At 41.8% G+C, this 17,443-nt stretch overlaps 1 protein-coding gene across 9 annotated transcripts in view; it reads right to left on the bottom strand.

Annotated features, from left to right (window-relative positions):
- The window catches only part of GLT1D1 (glycosyltransferase 1 domain containing 1), a 170,455-nt gene that overhangs the window by 100,001 nt on the left and 53,011 nt on the right, over positions 1–17,443 (bottom strand). For 8 of the 9 annotated variants that reach the window (XR_014233878.1, XM_082353269.1, XM_082353266.1 and 5 more), the window contains 3 exons: positions 16,009–16,065; positions 6,730–6,825; positions 6,052–6,101 (listed from right to left, as the gene is read on the bottom strand). Coding sequence is in view for 8 of the 9 variants with exons in the window: in XM_082353269.1 (XP_082209395.1) it covers positions 6,052–6,101; positions 6,730–6,825; positions 16,009–16,065 (203 nt within the window). In the remaining variant the exon portion in view is untranslated. Of the gene's footprint in view, positions 1–1,523; positions 2,961–6,051; positions 6,102–6,729; positions 6,826–16,008; positions 16,066–17,443 lie in introns of those variants that run through there. The other variant, XM_082353271.1, reaches the window with a different exon arrangement.

Genomic DNA, 17,443 nt, shown 5'->3' with positions numbered 1-17,443 from the left:
TCCACACGTAGTTCATACTGTGGTTACCTGTGGTGATGCTCCCTTCCTGGTCCTCGATCGACATTCTCTGGGCAGTTAGGGGGAGGGTCAAAGGTTCTTCCTGAGTCTTTTGGGCCTTGATTGTTTACAGCTAGAAATAATAATAAATAATAATCTGCATGCCAAAGAGACATTTTGGGGTGGACAATTTCACTCTCCCACTATATATATATATAATTTTATTTACCTCCTTGTTCATTCCTTCAAGAAATACTTACTGAGTGCCACTGTGCTGCAGGCACATGGACATATCCCAGTGACTAGAATAGACATGGCCCCTTTCGGCAGGGAGCATGCAGTCTGGTTAGGATGACAAACAAGAACAAATAATGGCCACATTGATTTCCATTAAGTGACCTATGAAAGTATCCAGTTCTTGTTTGATCACTTATAAAAGCAAACAGGTAATCCGCATACGCCGTGCTCACTGATTTTTTGCTTTGACTCTTTGGCATCCGTTTCACCTCTTCCGCTGCTTCATCTGGGCGTCTTCCTCACCTCCTCCCACTGCATGTGGTCTGGTGGAAGTGGGATCGGGTGCCTGCTACCCTCCTTACAAACTGGCGGGATGTAACCCACACTGGACCGTGGACCTTGAAGGGAATGATCCAGAGACTAAGAAGTGGATGCAGCCAAACCTGGTCTTAGTAGCCCTTGTCACCTCCTAATAAATTCCCTCGGGCTGAAGCTGGACTGATGCGGCATCCAAGGGGGCACTGGCTGAGCTGCGTAGCCAGGTCTTCACTGGGGTCTCGGATCTGACCGGGCTCCGCGCAGAGACGTGGACAGAGAGAGAGGGAATCGCTGCTGCATGCACTGCGATTATTCCCTAATAATAGGCCCTGATAGTAGGTTAGTTAATAGTAGTTAACTAACAGAGTCAATGCAGTTTTGTACTCAGAGACCCTGCACATGACCTGGAAAGGCTACAGTCCTCCAAAAGTGTGCAATTTAGACTTAAAGAGTTTATTCAGTCACTGAGCTTGGCAGTTATCAAAGAAAAAGATGAATGGAAGAAGAGTGTACTCACAGTAGATGTCAAAGATCATTGTAATACTCGGGGTGTTTGAGCTGCTCTAAGAGATAATGGTTAAAAGATGAATCTTAATGTGTCCCAAGATTTGACCTCTGACCCACTTCTCAAATGTATTTCCAAAAGATCAGCATATTAACCCATAACATAGTAGCAGATATTCAATTTCAAGTGTAAAATCCTTTTAGTCTCCTCCTAGTTCTGAATTCAAAAGTGATGTTAAATTGAATTCTTGATGCTGAAAACTGATAGATGCTTGGAAATCTTACAATGATGGTGGGGAAGAGCTTGTTTAAATTGAGGGGTCAGGAGAAGCATATCTGAGCCAGCCCAAGATGTGGGGAGGGAAGCTTCCACTAAGGAAGCAGCCAAGGCACTGGCTTTCAAGAGGGAATATGTTTAGTGGATGGAGAGAACACACACACACACACACACACACACACACACACACACACAAACAAACAAACACACACCATCAAGCATGGCCCAAGTCAGTGTTGTCCAAACTTCAGATCAGGGAGCACATCATGAAATCAATTTTGGAATAAAAATAACCTTTGTTTTAATGACATGGAATAGCAAAGCAGAGACATGGAACAGGTTTTTTAAAATATCAGAGTGTGTGAAATACATGAAGCAAGAGTATTGTTTAATAAAGCTTGTTTCTGGTGTGTGTGTGTGTGTGTGTGTGTGTAGTGGGTCACTATGTAAAATGTGCAGGAGTTGGCTTTACTTGATGTCTGGCCATGGTAAAAGCTTTTTATAGAAATAGGCAAACAGGGTTGTTAGAAAACAGGGCGTCCCACCCCACTCTCCCCAACAGAACTGTTTTTAAACATTGACCAGCATACCACTGGTTATGGAGGAAAAAGCAAACAAACATAAAACTTAACAGACACTAGCCTTATCTGAATTACTGGAGGATCTGAAATGTGTGTCTACATATATTGGTTTTAAGTCTTTTGGGCAATTCCCTGGCGGTCCAGTGGTTAGGACTCCGTGCTCTCACTGCCGAGGGCTGGGGTTCGATCCCTGGTCAGGAAACTAAGATCCCACTAGCGGTGTGACATGGCCAAAAAAAAAAAAAAAAAAAATCTTTTGTAGGGAAGAGGGAATCAAGAAGGAAACAAGAGGTTTGAAGGAGTCTGTGACTAACTGGATTCCAAGTGCTGCCTTAGAAATTTAGAAACTCAAATGATTCTGTCTGCTAGGATGACACTAAGGTGTTTGCTGTAATGGCTATTGTAATGGCTCTTTAGATTTGATAAGGACCTTTTACAAGGCAGGGACATCGCTAGGGGCTGAATGTTTGTGTCTCCCCTAAAATTCATACGTTGAGATCTTAACCCTCAAGGTGATGGTATTGGGGTGGAGGGTGCGGTCTTTGGGAAGTGCTTAGGTCATGATGCTGGAGCCCTCATGAATGGGATTAGTGTCCTTACAAAAGACCCCGGAGAGCTCCCTCGCCCCTTCCACCACGAGGACACAGCAAGAAAGGAAGAGCATCCTCACGACAACATGACCATGCTGGCACTTTCGTCTTGGACTCGCAGCCTCCAGAACCGTCAGAAATAAATCGCCGCTGTTTGTCAACCACTCCATCTGCGGTCCTTGGTTAGAGCCGCCCGGATGGACCAAGACAGATCAACACTAGTCGGGTCCAAAGCCTTGGCTTCTGCGTTCAGGTCCGTGCAAGGCTGAGAAGGCAGCTGCATCCCCGCAGGCAGAGTTAGATCTGGAAGATCCAGTCTCTCCCGTCGGTGGAGGAGAAGTGAGCAAGTCTCAGTAAAGCTCTGGGCCGAGTGCGCCTGCCTGACCAGTGCCAGGTGCTTACGGCTGGTTTTGCTAAGCAGCAAATCTGCAACCCAAGGATGCCTCTCCCCGTTTCCTAGAGGGTTTTTAGTTATAGATAGTGGGGTGCCTTGTGGAAGAAGTGCTTGCGAACTGTTACTGATTCATGGCAACGAACTTAAGGACTAGCAACTCTCAGATCATAACTCTTCGCCACCCTTCACTCAAGAGCGCCCTTCCATGGCTCCTCTTTCTCTCACTCATTCCCCTGTTGCAGCAAGCAAACCAGCTCGGTGGCTGAAGACGCAGCTTCAGAACGGTCCCACGGGGGCCCTGGGGGTGGGGCATTCTACAAGACTCGTCCCAGACCCGCACTTGCCCAGTAAGCATCCCGTCCTCAGGTATATCAGAGATTTATTAGACTAGTTTGGAAAAAGAGAGGAGGGGCCACTGGAATTGCGGAAGCACTTAAGCTTCCCACGACACGTCTTTCCACGGTCCCTGCAAACCTGCTTTGCCTCGCCCAGCTCACGTCACCCTCTGCTCCCTGATCCTTAACAGGCAAAGTCATGACAGCCTTTGCTCAAAACCACTTCGGATTGCCTCCCTCTGGAAGTTACAAAAGAGAAAATACAGAGATGCATTTTGTAGGGCCAACAAGGCAAACAGAGAGAAAGAGAGAAAGAGAGAGAGAGAGTGTGTGTGCGTGTGCGCACGCATGCACAAGCATAAGTACGTTTTTCTAATTAGTTCCCAGCAGTTAAAAATAAGACATTTCACACACACAGGCATTTTTTCAAAAGAGAGAAAGAAAAAGGCCTCTGGATTGCGGCTTCTCTTGCAAGGCTGACAAGGGAGCCTGCATCTTTGAATGCAAACCCTGCTGCGGCTGAATCGTGCCCCGCCCACCATTCATTCCGCAGTTGGCCACAGTCTCCACCCTCCCCTACCGCCTCCCAACCTGGAGCCTGAGGGACAAGTTTCCCTGCAGTGAAATTAGGAGGAAAGAGACACATTTTTTACACTCACTGCTCTTTTAAAATTAGGCAAACTAAAGTTAGAGGGAATGTTGTATGTTCCAAAAACAAATGGCGGAATAAATATCTTTGTCCTGAGAAGGGAAAAGCCTTCCTAATCGTTTAATGTAAAAAACAATACAATAGTGTTTCTTCTAAAAGACTATGACTTAGGAAGCCTTTATGAAACAAATGGCATCCTTCACCTGTAGGCAACTGAGGTAAAGATGAAGATGCTTAATAAATGCAGGAAAGCCCCACGTGTCCTGGTCACTCCCTCTTCTCTGACCTCTGTATCAGCTCAAATGCTGCCTCGGTCTTCATGTCTCTGGAAAGGGGTTTCTGGCACACATTTAGTGCTAAACTAGTGCTTCGAAGTTTGCCACCTCCCTCTAGGTTTCCTTAACAGGCAACACGACAGAAAAAGTCAAACAGAGAAATCAGATCATCATTAGCCCGATGTCTGCGAACGTTTTTCTCCACCAAGCGTTGTTCTTTCGGTATTTCTTCCACTGGGCACACCGATTGATTCTCGATAAAAACTGTTTCCCAAACTTTGGCTATTTGCGTACTTTCACAATTTGTCACGTCTGTGCCCCAGCTGTACTATTGCTTATTTACAACTTTTTGCGAAATCAATTCATTTTTAAAGGAAATTTTCAGCGTTGGAAAGCCAGTATCACACACCACAAGTAGAACAGAACCATAAAAGTAAAAACAATGGAAAAGAAAGCCACATTGCTAAATTTTTTCAGGATAACTGTTGTTGCCATGGCTCTAACCCCAGGCCTTCTCTCTTGGTTAGCAAGGAATTTAGCATCAAACTAAAACTTTTTCAGTCAATCATGCTCTTCGAACAGGAGGATGGAAAGAGAATTAAAATAATAATAATAGTAACAACTTTGCCACTATGGGACTTAACATTCATTGTTCAACATGCATTCATTAGTGCACTAGGGATTATCTTGTTAACCATCAAAAGGCTGGCCCTGAGCGTGTGAGCGATGTGGGTATGCGCGTGCAGGCCTGGGTACGTGCGTGCCTGTGTGTGTGAGTGTCTGTTATACCAACAAAGAACATGGATGATGGGGTGATTCTTCTTCCATGTGACAACCAATGTGGCTACACAGATTCTAGCCCTTGATATGTTTTTAGGCTAGGGGGCCTTTTTCGAGGTAAATGTAGTATTTCCAAAGGTCTTTAGTATTCGAAAGAAAAGCCTGCCACCCCCCCCCCCCCCGCATGCTCGGTGGGTCCCTAGGGAACTAGGAAACCACGAGAGGAGGAATTACAGAACAGAACAGGGAGGTCATGCAGGCATTGAACATGCAAAGACTCAGCCATCCCGCTGGGCAAAAGGGAAAGGAAGCGTGAGCTGTCGTAGGGCACAGGGGATGCACCGTGCAGCCCTGGCACAGAAGCCCCACGAAGAAAGCAAAGGCCTTGTTACCGCGGTGTTACATCCCACCTGGCGGGAGGCGTATCTTATTTTCCAAACTGCTTGGAGCAAATCAGCATTCACTTTCATGAGATGACCAGTGTGTCAGCCCCAGACTCTCTGCATCCTGAGCGCTTAGAATGGACTCTGGGACAGAGCACATGCTTGCTCCGGATCTGCCGGAGGGGAGAGGGGACATCCCGAGTCCCGGGGAGTGACAGGCAGCACCTCCAAGCCCTGCCACTGGTCTCTGTTCCCCAGACAACGGCCACTGACAGGCAAGGACATGCCCCAGTGCAGACTGTATTTCTTGTGCTTTTCCACCCCACTCGGCTCTTGAATACAAGTTAATGGCTTAATCCAGTGCTCGGGTGAAGGAACAGCTCTGTGTTTGTCAGTTGAGCACTTCCAGGAAGTTTCAAAGACGATCTGGACCACATGGAACGTTTGCCTTATACACCGACTTACATGGACTGTCTTTATATTAACTCCTCTGTATTCCCGTAAGAATTTCTTACCCTTTGCAGCAATAAGTTAATTGTAAAGACTTATAAAGCCTCATAATCTTTAACCTTGGTCTGGTGTTCATTGTTATAAAGGCAAACAGACTTTATTTACTTAAGAAAGAAATAAACCTTGGGTTAGAAAAGTAACAGAAACTAATTTTAGAAAATACATAAGAAGAATAAAGAGGAAACAGAGATGAGATCAATGCTTTCGGCAAATCAACTTACTTCAGGACCGACGATAACCATATAAATGTTGGGCTCCTCTTGATGCCATTCTTGGGGAGAAAAGAAGAAAAAAAAAAGAAAGACTTTTAAAATGGTTTTAAGTCACAGCTGAAAATATAAATCAGTGTAATATTAATTACGCTGCAATATAAATTATTTCATATCATTTTGCTTTCATTCATATTAGTCAACATAATTATTTTAAATGTAAGTATTTGACATTTTATGGTTTTAAGGAAAATACTTTTTTCTAGAACGTTGCACATTATTCAGATATCTAATTTATTAGGTAATTAGGATGGATATGCCATCACAATTCAATATGGATTTTAGAATATACTGAAGAGTCTATAGATTAACTTAAGCAATGTAACAAAACTCCAGATGTATCATACAAATTGGCATGTGTAAAATATTGCCAGATAAAATTATTTTAGACTTATCATTATTGGCTATGTTTTATGACTTCCTCAGAAGCTGAGGGCACAGGAAAGTAGGAAACAACTGAAATGACTACACAGTGAGATTATTTTTCTGGTTGTTTCCAAAGTAACCATCTAGAAACAGTTCTGCTGATGGGCCAAAAAAATGAGAAAACTCAAAGTCCTAAGGAGAGACATGTGAAGACAGGGACCCTAGTGGAATTCCGCAGGCAAAGGGTCACCTGAGAACACATACCCGAGAATGCATCCACCAAATAGAGAGGGTCTTTCACTTGCCGGAGTCCACAGATCAGGAGAAACACGTGTAGGTTGTCAGCACTTTGGTTAATCTCTGCAACAGAAGAGTTCAGGGTATTTTCAACAAAGAGGACTTGGACCGATGACCCGGTGACAATGGCCCCGCAGACACAGCTCAGAGGCTGCTGGGCTCTGACCTCTCAGGCAGCTGCTCCCACGCCTAAGTTTTATCTTCATTTCACTGCATGAACTAACTGTTCCTCCTGATGAATCAACCTCAGCTGAACTTGGCCTAATAAAGTAAAGGTACTTTTGCTGCAATGCAGAAGGATGAGGTGATAAGAACTGACTCAGTTATTACTGAAATGTCAGCCACAGGTCCTAGAAAATATTTCCATGCAATTCCAGTTAGGAAGAATCTTTTCTTTGTGAAACTAGAAAGATGGTTTATATAGGAATGTCCTCTTGAGTTCGTATATGTTTATATATAGGGACACACGTGCAATGTATACGTGCCCACAGATACATAAAATAAAAGGTTTAGGTTTGCTACATTGAATGTTGTCGTGTAAGGCGAGTTGCAGGTGACCACATTCTCTGTGGTCCCTCCCAGCAAGAGGTGGAACCCATTTCCCCACCCCTAGATGCTGGGCTGACCTGGTGACTGGCATCAATAACAGAGCGGAAGTGACTTCCAACTCTTGGCCGTGGGAAGCCTGGTGTCCAACGTCCCACCCACTGGGATGCTGCTGGCCTTACAGTCAGGCCTGGCTGCCTCCTTAGGAATGAGACTTGGTGGAGAGAGACCCAACCACGCATGCAGGACCCGTCAGGCTTCAGCCCAACTTACAAGTGAGCCCAGCACACACAGTGGAAGCAGGGGTGACCCAAGTCCAAACCGCCAATACGCAAAGTCACGAGAAAATCCATGGCGGTTGTTTTAAGTCACCATTTTTGAGGACGTTCGTTCGGCAGCCATAGATCATGCAGTCAACAGAAATGATTAATACCGGGGAGTTCCCCGGTGGTCTAGTGGTTAAGATTGGGCGCTCTCACTGCCATGGCCTGGGTTCAATCCCTGGTCGGGGAACTGTGATCCCACAAGCCACGTGGCATGGATCCCCACAAAAGGAAAAGAAAAGAAAAGAAGCCACCCTGCCTTCTTTATAAAATTTCATTAAAGAAAAAGAAATTATTAATATTAACCCAAGCTAGCCTAAAACTTCACCATTTCCAAACATATGTAATTGGACATAAAATCATGCAAGAAGAAGGTTTTCATTCATTCATTTCATTCATCCAATTCTTAATGCAAATAATTTCATTCCCTCTGTGCTTTGAGTCTTGAGTAGTAATATAATTAGAATGAATGTAATAAGATATATTGACAGCACTCTGACACAATCACAAAAGCTAATAATAATAATAATAATACAAACCAGCACTGGAGAAAGCCTTTACTGAAATGTTAAGATTCAGATGTCCTCTTAGAAAAACCTTAAACCATTATTACAGTCTCTGAATTAACTGTTGACAATTTCATTAAGATATGTTGAGTTTTTTTTGTTATATATTTTTCCTATATTTTCAGTACTGAAACTAACCTTAGAAATACAGACCTTAGTGAATACTTCTTTGACCAAAAGTTTAAGCTAGAGGCTATGTCCAGAATTTGAATTTGAGATCAGAAGAATTTGAGGTCAGGCATTTGAATCTGGGGTCAGGAGACAAGCTCTTCTCTTTAGTAAATGATGCAGGGGACTTCCCTGGCAGTCCAGTGGTTAAGACTCCACGCTTCCACTGCAGGGGGCACAGATTCAATCCCTGGTCAGGGAACTAAGATCCTGTGTGTTGAGCGGTGTGGCCAAAAAAATAAATAAATAAAAATAAAAATAATACAAAATAAATAAATTTTTAAAAATGATACAAATTGAAGAATACCATCAAGGAAAGGAAGGTCAGGTGTGAAAAACAGCCAAAACCTACATAGTTAGGCAAGAACCATCAATGAATGCTAAAACTGGTGAGGGGAAGTTTGATGAGGACAGAAATTACAAGTGCCTTCTCAAAAATAACTTCTTGTACAAAGGAACTATAACACCTGGACTTGGGGAAACCAAGAAAGACACCCACTTAACTAAGGGAAAAAACCTTAACCCAGCGCACATGGCTTTATTTACACACACACACACACACACACACACACACACAGAGTTGATATATTTTTTTAAAAATCGCCAGTAATGGAAGAAGGTGATGTTACGTGTCTCCAGGTGTGATACAGTGAGAAGGATACAACATCCCTTACATCATCATCATCATGTAAATACATGGAATATCCATTCAACTATATAAAAGGAGTGAAAAAAAGGAAGGTAGAAGGAGAACCATGGAAGTACCAAAAAGAGGGAGAAATCAGAGAAACTGTATTACCAAATTGAAAAAAAGTAAATACAAAAACAAAACAAACACAAAGATGGCATCCAGAGATGGCATCCAAAGAAAGCCCTATTTCAAGAACCGATGTGATGTCTCGGTAAAAAGGCTGCATCTAATTCTTTATTTTTGCTTTGTGACAAGTGTAGATGCTGGAAACCTACTTTGTTCCTTGACTTCGATTTGACACGTGTTAGCTACTCAGGACAGCAGGTACAGAAGACCCGCTGGCCTTCTGGTGAGGTAAAGCTGGAGAAAAGTGGACCTCTACGTACCCCACCCCAGGATCCCTAGGAAAGCCGAACTTGAGAGAGAATAATCCATAATTTACAACACTGATCTTCAGAATGTTCTGACTATGACTTACAGTAATATGTACACACTATACTGCAACCCTGTACACATGAAATATGTGTTTATACATATAGACACACAGACACACACAGACACGGTACAGTTTCAAAGAATCATTTAGACCTATTGCATACAAGGCGCTCTGATATTTTCTATTCTATTTCATTTCAATTTTTAAAGGTGCTGCTGCCCAGTTCACTAAACTGATTTTGAGATCCCCCCCGACCTACCAGACCCTAGAGGGAGAAGGAGTTAATCCCATATTCTCTTGCCTCTTTCCCCCTCTTCTTCCTGGGCAGGAGATCAAATGTCATGGGAATTTAGAAACCTATATTAGCATAGGATCAAACAAAGAACCAAAGGCTTTGTCTTATTCTAGGATTAAAAAAATATATTTTTTTCTTAATTAAATGCAGAGACAGCATTTGGGTTTGAGAGCTTACATGCACTTTTCACATACACCAATATCGTTTTCAGGAAATGAAGTTCAAAAATCCTGATCAAACAACTAAGGTCTCAGGCCCGACCTCATGGATGCATCAACTCTAAGTAATTCCATTTCAGCTTCTTCCAGGGCCTTGGCCAACTTTAGGGAAATGTACCGTGTTCATTCTCAGATTTTAAAAAAGAACTAAAACGTGCTGGCCTCTAGAGATTTGGAGGTGAGGCAGGTACCTACCTAATTTTTTTAGTGGATTTCATTTCCTCATTTGAACCCCAAGCTTACTTTTCTTCTCTTTACTTTTCCTCTCACATCTGGGATTCGCACAAGTCAGGGCTGGAACTCATCCCTTACAAATGCAACCATTTACGTGTCTTTCCGATATTACCATTTCCTGGAGAATGGTATTTTTATCTCCACAACGAAACGTGCTGATTTCATGGTCTGGCACCCTAGCGGTCCCAACAGACTAAGCACCACGCTCCCAAATCCTCTAAGTGACTCATCCGTCCGCTGGTTCTAGAATAGAAACCCGATCCACGTTTAAGCCACTTTCTTTGCCGTTTTCTATTCCAGCAGCTCTGTCTTTTTTGGGTTTTTTTTTCACGCGTGATTATAAGGAGAAAAGAATTCAAGAACTTCTGTTGATTAGACTTAGTGACTTTTAGCTGAAAAATCTCATTTGGGGGGCTGTGAGCGCATACAGGGATCTAGTGACATGAATTTTCCATGTGAAAAAACAAGTGAGTTTTCCTAGGGAATAGCCTGAGGAAGGAGAATATGACCATCTGAGTTTTGCATATGAGAGTTTCCATATAGAAATACAAATAGAGTTTTAAGGAAGAGAGAGAGAGAAAATTAAATAAACAATGAAAATAGAAATAAAATGAAAATAAAAACCAAGAAGGTGTGTCCGGGTCAAGTTTAAGCTTTCACAGTTTCGGGATTTGATGGCCTGAGAGGTACCATTACTCTAGATGCATTGGTTACTGGCATTTAAAAGCAAAAATCTTGGCTCACTGAATCATAACAACGTTTAAGATGTACCTGAAAACACAAAGACCAGATAACTAACTTTATGTCTAAACACATACTTTCGGACCAGAAGTGCTAATGAGAACATAGCGTGAAAAATTATAACAATGCCACTTAGTGCCTTTAATCTGTTTTATTCTTTATTTGTTCCTAGTTGACCTGTTTGATCATGGAATCTGGTTGGCATAAAACTGATTTCATGTTTTAAACTAAGGAGACTTAGTTAATTTGTTAGCTTGGGCTTAGAGATATTACTGAATATTCTCAGCTAACCCGAGACATACCTTAAAGGAGAATAAACCCTGAAATTGACATCAGATATTTAAGAAGGTGACCATAAACCCTGGGGACTAATCCACTACCCACCTATTTATATTCAGTGTTCAGTGAGGCCCTTCCCAACCCACTCCCTTTGATTTCAAGGTTAACAATTCATAGGAATCCAGAGGGTGAGTATTTGATCACTAACGGTCTGCATCAAATTCACTGTAACTTCTGTTTTCACTGTCTCAGCCCAGAGTGGAAGTGACAAAACACAATCATGGGTTTAGAATGCTCCAGAGGCCAGGGTGAGATAGAGGACGGGTGAGAAAGATGGTCTACCTCTGGAGTCTGAAAGTTGACAAAGATGAATGACTGTACAAATGAGAACAGACACCTGATCATAAAACCCTGAGATGCCGCTGAATCCTCCATCTTAACTCTTTTTTTTTTTTTTTGAAATTCACGTTCTTTTATTTATTTATTTATTTATTTATGACTGTGTTGAGTCTTCGTTTCTGTGCGAGGACTTTCTCTAGTTGCAGCAAGTGGGGACCACTCTTCATCGCGGTGCGCGGGCCTCTCACCATCGCGGCCTCTCTTGTTGCGGAGCACAGGCTCCAGACGCGCAGGCTCAGTAATTGTGGCTCACGGGCCCAGTTGCTCCGCGGCATGTGGGATCTTCCCAGACCAGGGCTCGAACCCGCGTCCCCTGCATTGGCAGGCAGATTCTCAACCACTGCGCCACCAGGGAAGCCCCTCCATCTTAACTCTTAAGCCATTCTCCAGCAGTCAGCTCCCACAGTCCCCGCCGGAGCGTCCCTGAGCCCGTATATTCTGAATGCGTTTACAGCTTCTGATCGCACATATTAAGAGTAAACTGAAGCCAACATTCCCAAGAGGGGATGTTGTCTGCGGAGTATTTTAAATCTCCTGGCTGTTCCGTTAATCACTCAACAGTAAGACTGGTGAAACAAGCAACCATCAGGGTACAGATCTCGATGACAAATCACTCTCCTTTTGGAAATTATGAATCTTAGTTACACCGCAACAGTGACCTCTGATATACAGAGGATGGAATAACCTTACAACAGGCCATTTAAAATGGGCCTCCTGGTTCTGAATAACGGCTTACACTTCCTGACATGATAAAGCAATTGGATGGTGTGGGTTCATTTGTAATGCTGACAAGAGTTCTGCCATTCTTGCTGAGATTGATGTAAAACACTTGGAAAATTATTTCTAATCAAATGTATGGAAATTTCTTCTTTTCAAGGGAAGCGAACGCTGACACGGAGTATGTGTTGGAGGTTTTGTCTGAAGTCTTCGGAGTAAAAACAGGCCTGGGGTGTCTTCCTGTCTGCTGAGGGCAGGGCACTGATTTTGCATTTTCACTCTCTTCTCAGATTTACAGCAGGACCTGCAACTTCAACTCCCCCTAATCGTACCCCTGCATTGTCGTCTTTAGAGAGAAGTATTTCAGGTTAAAAGAGATGACTTCTTAGGCCTCAAACTGCATTTGCTGAGATAATTTTAGCTGTTCTAGTACCTTTACCAGAATTACAGGGTTGATCAGCCTGTAAGGCAGTTATAATCCCAAATAGCATACACTTAGGGGCTTCATTTGTGGACAACTAAACTTTTTACACTTAAAGATATTGTACAATACAATAAAATTTTGCTTAGACACCGTAATTATGTTTGGATCATACCATGCACAGAAAACACAATGGCACCACATGTAGAGAAAATGGTACCCTCATAGCTTCACTGATGGACATGCACCCTGATGTCACCTTTCCAAGGAGACACACTTACACATCATGTAAGACGTATGAAAGCTCTGGTTAAATGCATAATCTAATCCAGCAATTCTATTTTTAGGAATTGCTCCTAAGAAAACAATTGGGCAAACATATGAAGATTAAAATCCTAGCACTTTCATCACTTCATATCAAAAAGTTTTTAAAAAATCTAAATTCCCAACCAAAAGGATTGTTTGGATACATTTATAGAATTTTAAATACAATAAAGGAATTAAAAACATGATGTAATTAAAACCAATAAATTTATATTTCAAGATATAATGCCAATGTATTACAAAAATCACGTGTATCTCTATATACTAGCCACAACTAAAATTCAAAACTGAAATTAAAAAGAAAACCTTTATAGCACATCAAAAATAATAAAATCCTTAAGAATATTTTTAAAAGACATGAAAGACCTGTACAAATCATTATGAAGATAAATAAGACCCAAGCAAATGGAAAGACACATCACGTTCAGAGATCTTAAGACAAATTATTGTTAAGAAAGCAATTCTCTCTAAAATGATCTCTGGATTCAATGCAACAAGATTTTATAGAAACTGACAAGATGATTCTAAATTTTGTATATGGATATGCAAAAAACCTAGATAAGCTAAAACAATTCTGAAACAAAGTCATAGGCTAACCCTATCTGATTTCTAGACGTACCATAAATCTACACCAACAAGACAGCATGATACTGGCATAAGGGTAGATTTATACAGACACAAAGGAACACACACAGTAAACTGATTCTCAGCAAAGGAACCAGAGCAATTCATTGAAAAACATTTTCAATGATACTGGAATTTACAGAAAAAAATGAATTTCGATCCCTACCTCCTAATATCACACACAAAATTTAATTTCAGATGGATTACAATCCTAATGGAAAAGCTTAAACTTCTGGAGGAAAAAACAAGGAAGATACCTTTTCGACCTTAGGGTAAGCAAAGATTTCTTAGGCAGGACTCAAAAGGACTAACTATTAAAGAAAAAATTGATCAGCTAGACTTGAACAAAATTTAAAACCTCTGTTCTTCAAGAGACATAGTTAAGAACATGAAAAGGTAAACCAGAGAATGGAAGAAAACATTCACAATATATGTATCTGACAAAAAGATTGTACCCAGCGGGAAAAAAAAAAGCACAAAATCCTCCTGCAGACCAAGAATTCAAAGACAACACACTAAAACATTTGGGCAAAAGGCCTGTCTCGACACCTCACCAAGGAAGATATTGATACATAAGTGCCCAACACCACAGTCAAATACTATTTCATGATCCCCTAGGATAACTACAATTAAATAGACTGTCCACACCAATTGTTGGCAAGGATGTGCCATAACTAGGCCTCTCATCAACGTCTGTGGAACCGTAAAATGGTACAACACTTTCGAAAACTGTTTGGCTCTTCTTTTATAAAGTTAAGCGTGTATCCACCCTACACTCAAGCTATTCACCAGAATCCTTGCACAAGACTGTGGAGAGCAGTTTTATTTATAGTATGTAAAACTGGAAAACAATTCAAAAGTCCATCAATAGGAGAACAGAGAAACAATGTGTGACACATCCATACACTGGAATAGGACTCAGTAATAAAAAAAGGAGGAGCTACAGATACACACAATATGCATGAATCTCAAAAACATTATGCTGAGCAAAAAAGATGCCAGACACAAAAAGTACTTACTGTATGATTCCACTTAGGTGAAGTTCAAGAACTGGTAAAACGAATCGATGATGACAGAAATTGGAATAGGGGTCCCTTACAGAGGGATGGGAATTAAATATGGAAAAGCACAAGAGGGGACTTTCTTGAGCAGTGGAAATGTGATCTGTCTGGATTAGGGTATTTATACATTTGTCAGGACTCATCTAATCTTACCCTAGAAGTCTGTATTTCACGCCACATAAATTTTACTTTAGTTTAGAAATTTTTAAAAAAGAATAAGTTAGCTCATATTGTTACTAACATAATGAATAAATAAAGCAGGTTAGAGCAGTAAGTACAGTTTGACTCTACTTTTGTCTTTTAAAAATCATTATATATATGATTATTTATACATATGTATTATTTAAACATAAAATATAAAGTCACACCTAATTATATATAATTTATATATAATCTATAATAATATAAATAATATAGGTATCATACATATTATGCATTTACAATAAATATACAAATATCACATATTTATATATTTACATGATGATTTTAAAAGACAAAAATATATAATAGGTTAATACAGCTATAATTTAATATATATAAATGCATGAAAAGCATTAATATAGATATGTAAAACTGTTGAGAAAGATATATCAAAACACTAATAGCAGTTCCTTTTTGGTGCTGAGATTTCAAGTGGCTTAAAAGTTTGTTTCTTAATCTGATCTCCATCTTAAATGGTCACATTTTTTTTTTTTTTTTGGTCATGCCACGCAGCTTGCAAGATCTTAGTTCCCCGACCAGGGATCGAAGCCGGCCCCATCCGTGATAGCGCCAAGTCCTAACCCCTGGGTCGCCAGGGAAGTCCCACAAGAGTCACTTCTTATGTGTGTAGCTAATAAAGTAACACCGAAGGAACACAGGAGGTTGGCATCCTTAATAAAGACAAATGTCACCTGATACTAGGTGTTTGGGAGGTTTGTCCGAAGAGCAGCGTCAGAGAGGCTGGCACTACTCCTCCTCCTCCTGCATCTCAGCTGCATGCCCATCCTCACCGGGACGGGACCACTGATGACACCTCGGCAAACGGGGAGAAGCGAAGTTTGTTCTAATCGTGCCTTGCTCCCTCCTTTGTTCTACCCGAAGAGTCCATTTCTTTGACCCTGACAGCCTCTTCTTCAAAACCATGTGAACCTAGCAAGGAACTGATGCAAGTTGGCAAGATGCACTTGAGTCAAAATCCTACCAGAAGATTTCATCTCTTACCTGAACGCTGGAGGAAGGTGTTCCAGTTAAAGGTGGTGTTCGGCACTGTTGCAATTCCTGGGTCAAAGGAAAGAGAACAGAAGAAAGTTCATGTTGTTGAGACATAACCAGTTATTTTGTGTTGACATTCAAACAACCGTCATACTCGGTTCTTATAAAGAACTAAGGTTCTGAGGGCTTTGCTGAATTCCCATGAATCCCTCCAAGCCTGTGAGGTTTAAAATGTGCCCACAATCGGAGCCTTCGATAGCTCAGTTGGTAGAGCGGAGGACTGTAGTGGGTAAAATGTGCCCACAGGGGACTTCCCTGGCGGTCCAGTGGTTAGGGCTCCGCGCTTTCACTGCCGAGGGCCCGGGTCGGGGAAGTAAGATACCGCGTGCCACGCAGTGAGGCCAAAAACAAAAATAAAAAATAAAATAAAATTCGCCCACAGTTCCCAAGGAGGAAAGATCCATCACTTTCAACCCCACCATCCATTCCTGGGCCAAACTGTCTCTAAGTCACAGAAAGCTTAAGTTCCTAAAAAATGCACATAGGTGACAGGTATCCAAAACATTCCCAACTAAACTCTAAAAGAAATTACATAGAAATTATGCCTGTATTTAAAATTCCTCATCTCAACCTTGTAAATCATACATAATTTCCTGCTATCTGTGTCACTTTTTCAGACAGCTTTCAGTTTAAAGTTCTCTGAAAAAATGAACATTTTAAGACTTCCAAAATCCAGAGGCAACGTTTAACAGATTATCTCGCGAGCAGAAAAGATGTGAGATTTTATGGAATGTAAATTAAGTCGTCGAACCGCCTCTCCAAGGCACTTGTAAGCTGGCCGTTCACACTGACTAGTACAAATGACAGTTCGTAAAGTTTGTAGTAAAGTCCACTCCACGCCTGCCCCAGCACAGACTGTGAGTGGATGTGTTCCAGCCGGTCCTGGAAACCCTTAAGCCCTGTGAAGCAGGTGGAGTCCTCTAGTTTATCCCGCTGGAAACCGAGGTTCATCGAGGTTAATCGGGATACAAAATGTTAGGTGTCAGAGGCTGCGTCCAAGCCCACGCGCTGCATCAAAGCCCATGTTTTTCCTGCAGCACCAACATCTTCCGTGGCTATAAACCAGGGGCTGTGGCAGAGGAATGGAAGGTCCAACCCCAGGCCTGCCCTGACACTCACACATCCCTTTTATGCATACTGAGTCAGTGCAGCGTTTTTTAAATGGGGGCTCCAAGAAAGAGTTCATTTGATGAGTGATTCTGCTGCTAAAAGTATCCCTGAAACCACTAGGGCCTTGATAATGTAATGTTTATAAGGTGGACTTGTACGTGTGACCCTGGGCTCAGCACGGCTTCAAACCTAAGCTCAGAATCAGCTACATGTTCTTTGGAGCTACTGTTTCCCTGATCCCTATTTTGCGGGTCAGTGGTTTACTAGATGTGTT

The sequence above is a fragment of the Balaenoptera borealis genome (assembly GCF_965194805.1).
Source record: "Balaenoptera borealis genome assembly, chromosome: 14".
Classification (NCBI taxonomy): Eukaryota; Metazoa; Chordata; class Mammalia; order Artiodactyla; family Balaenopteridae; genus Balaenoptera; species Balaenoptera borealis.
This window is presented reverse-complemented; position numbering and strand designations above follow the sequence as displayed.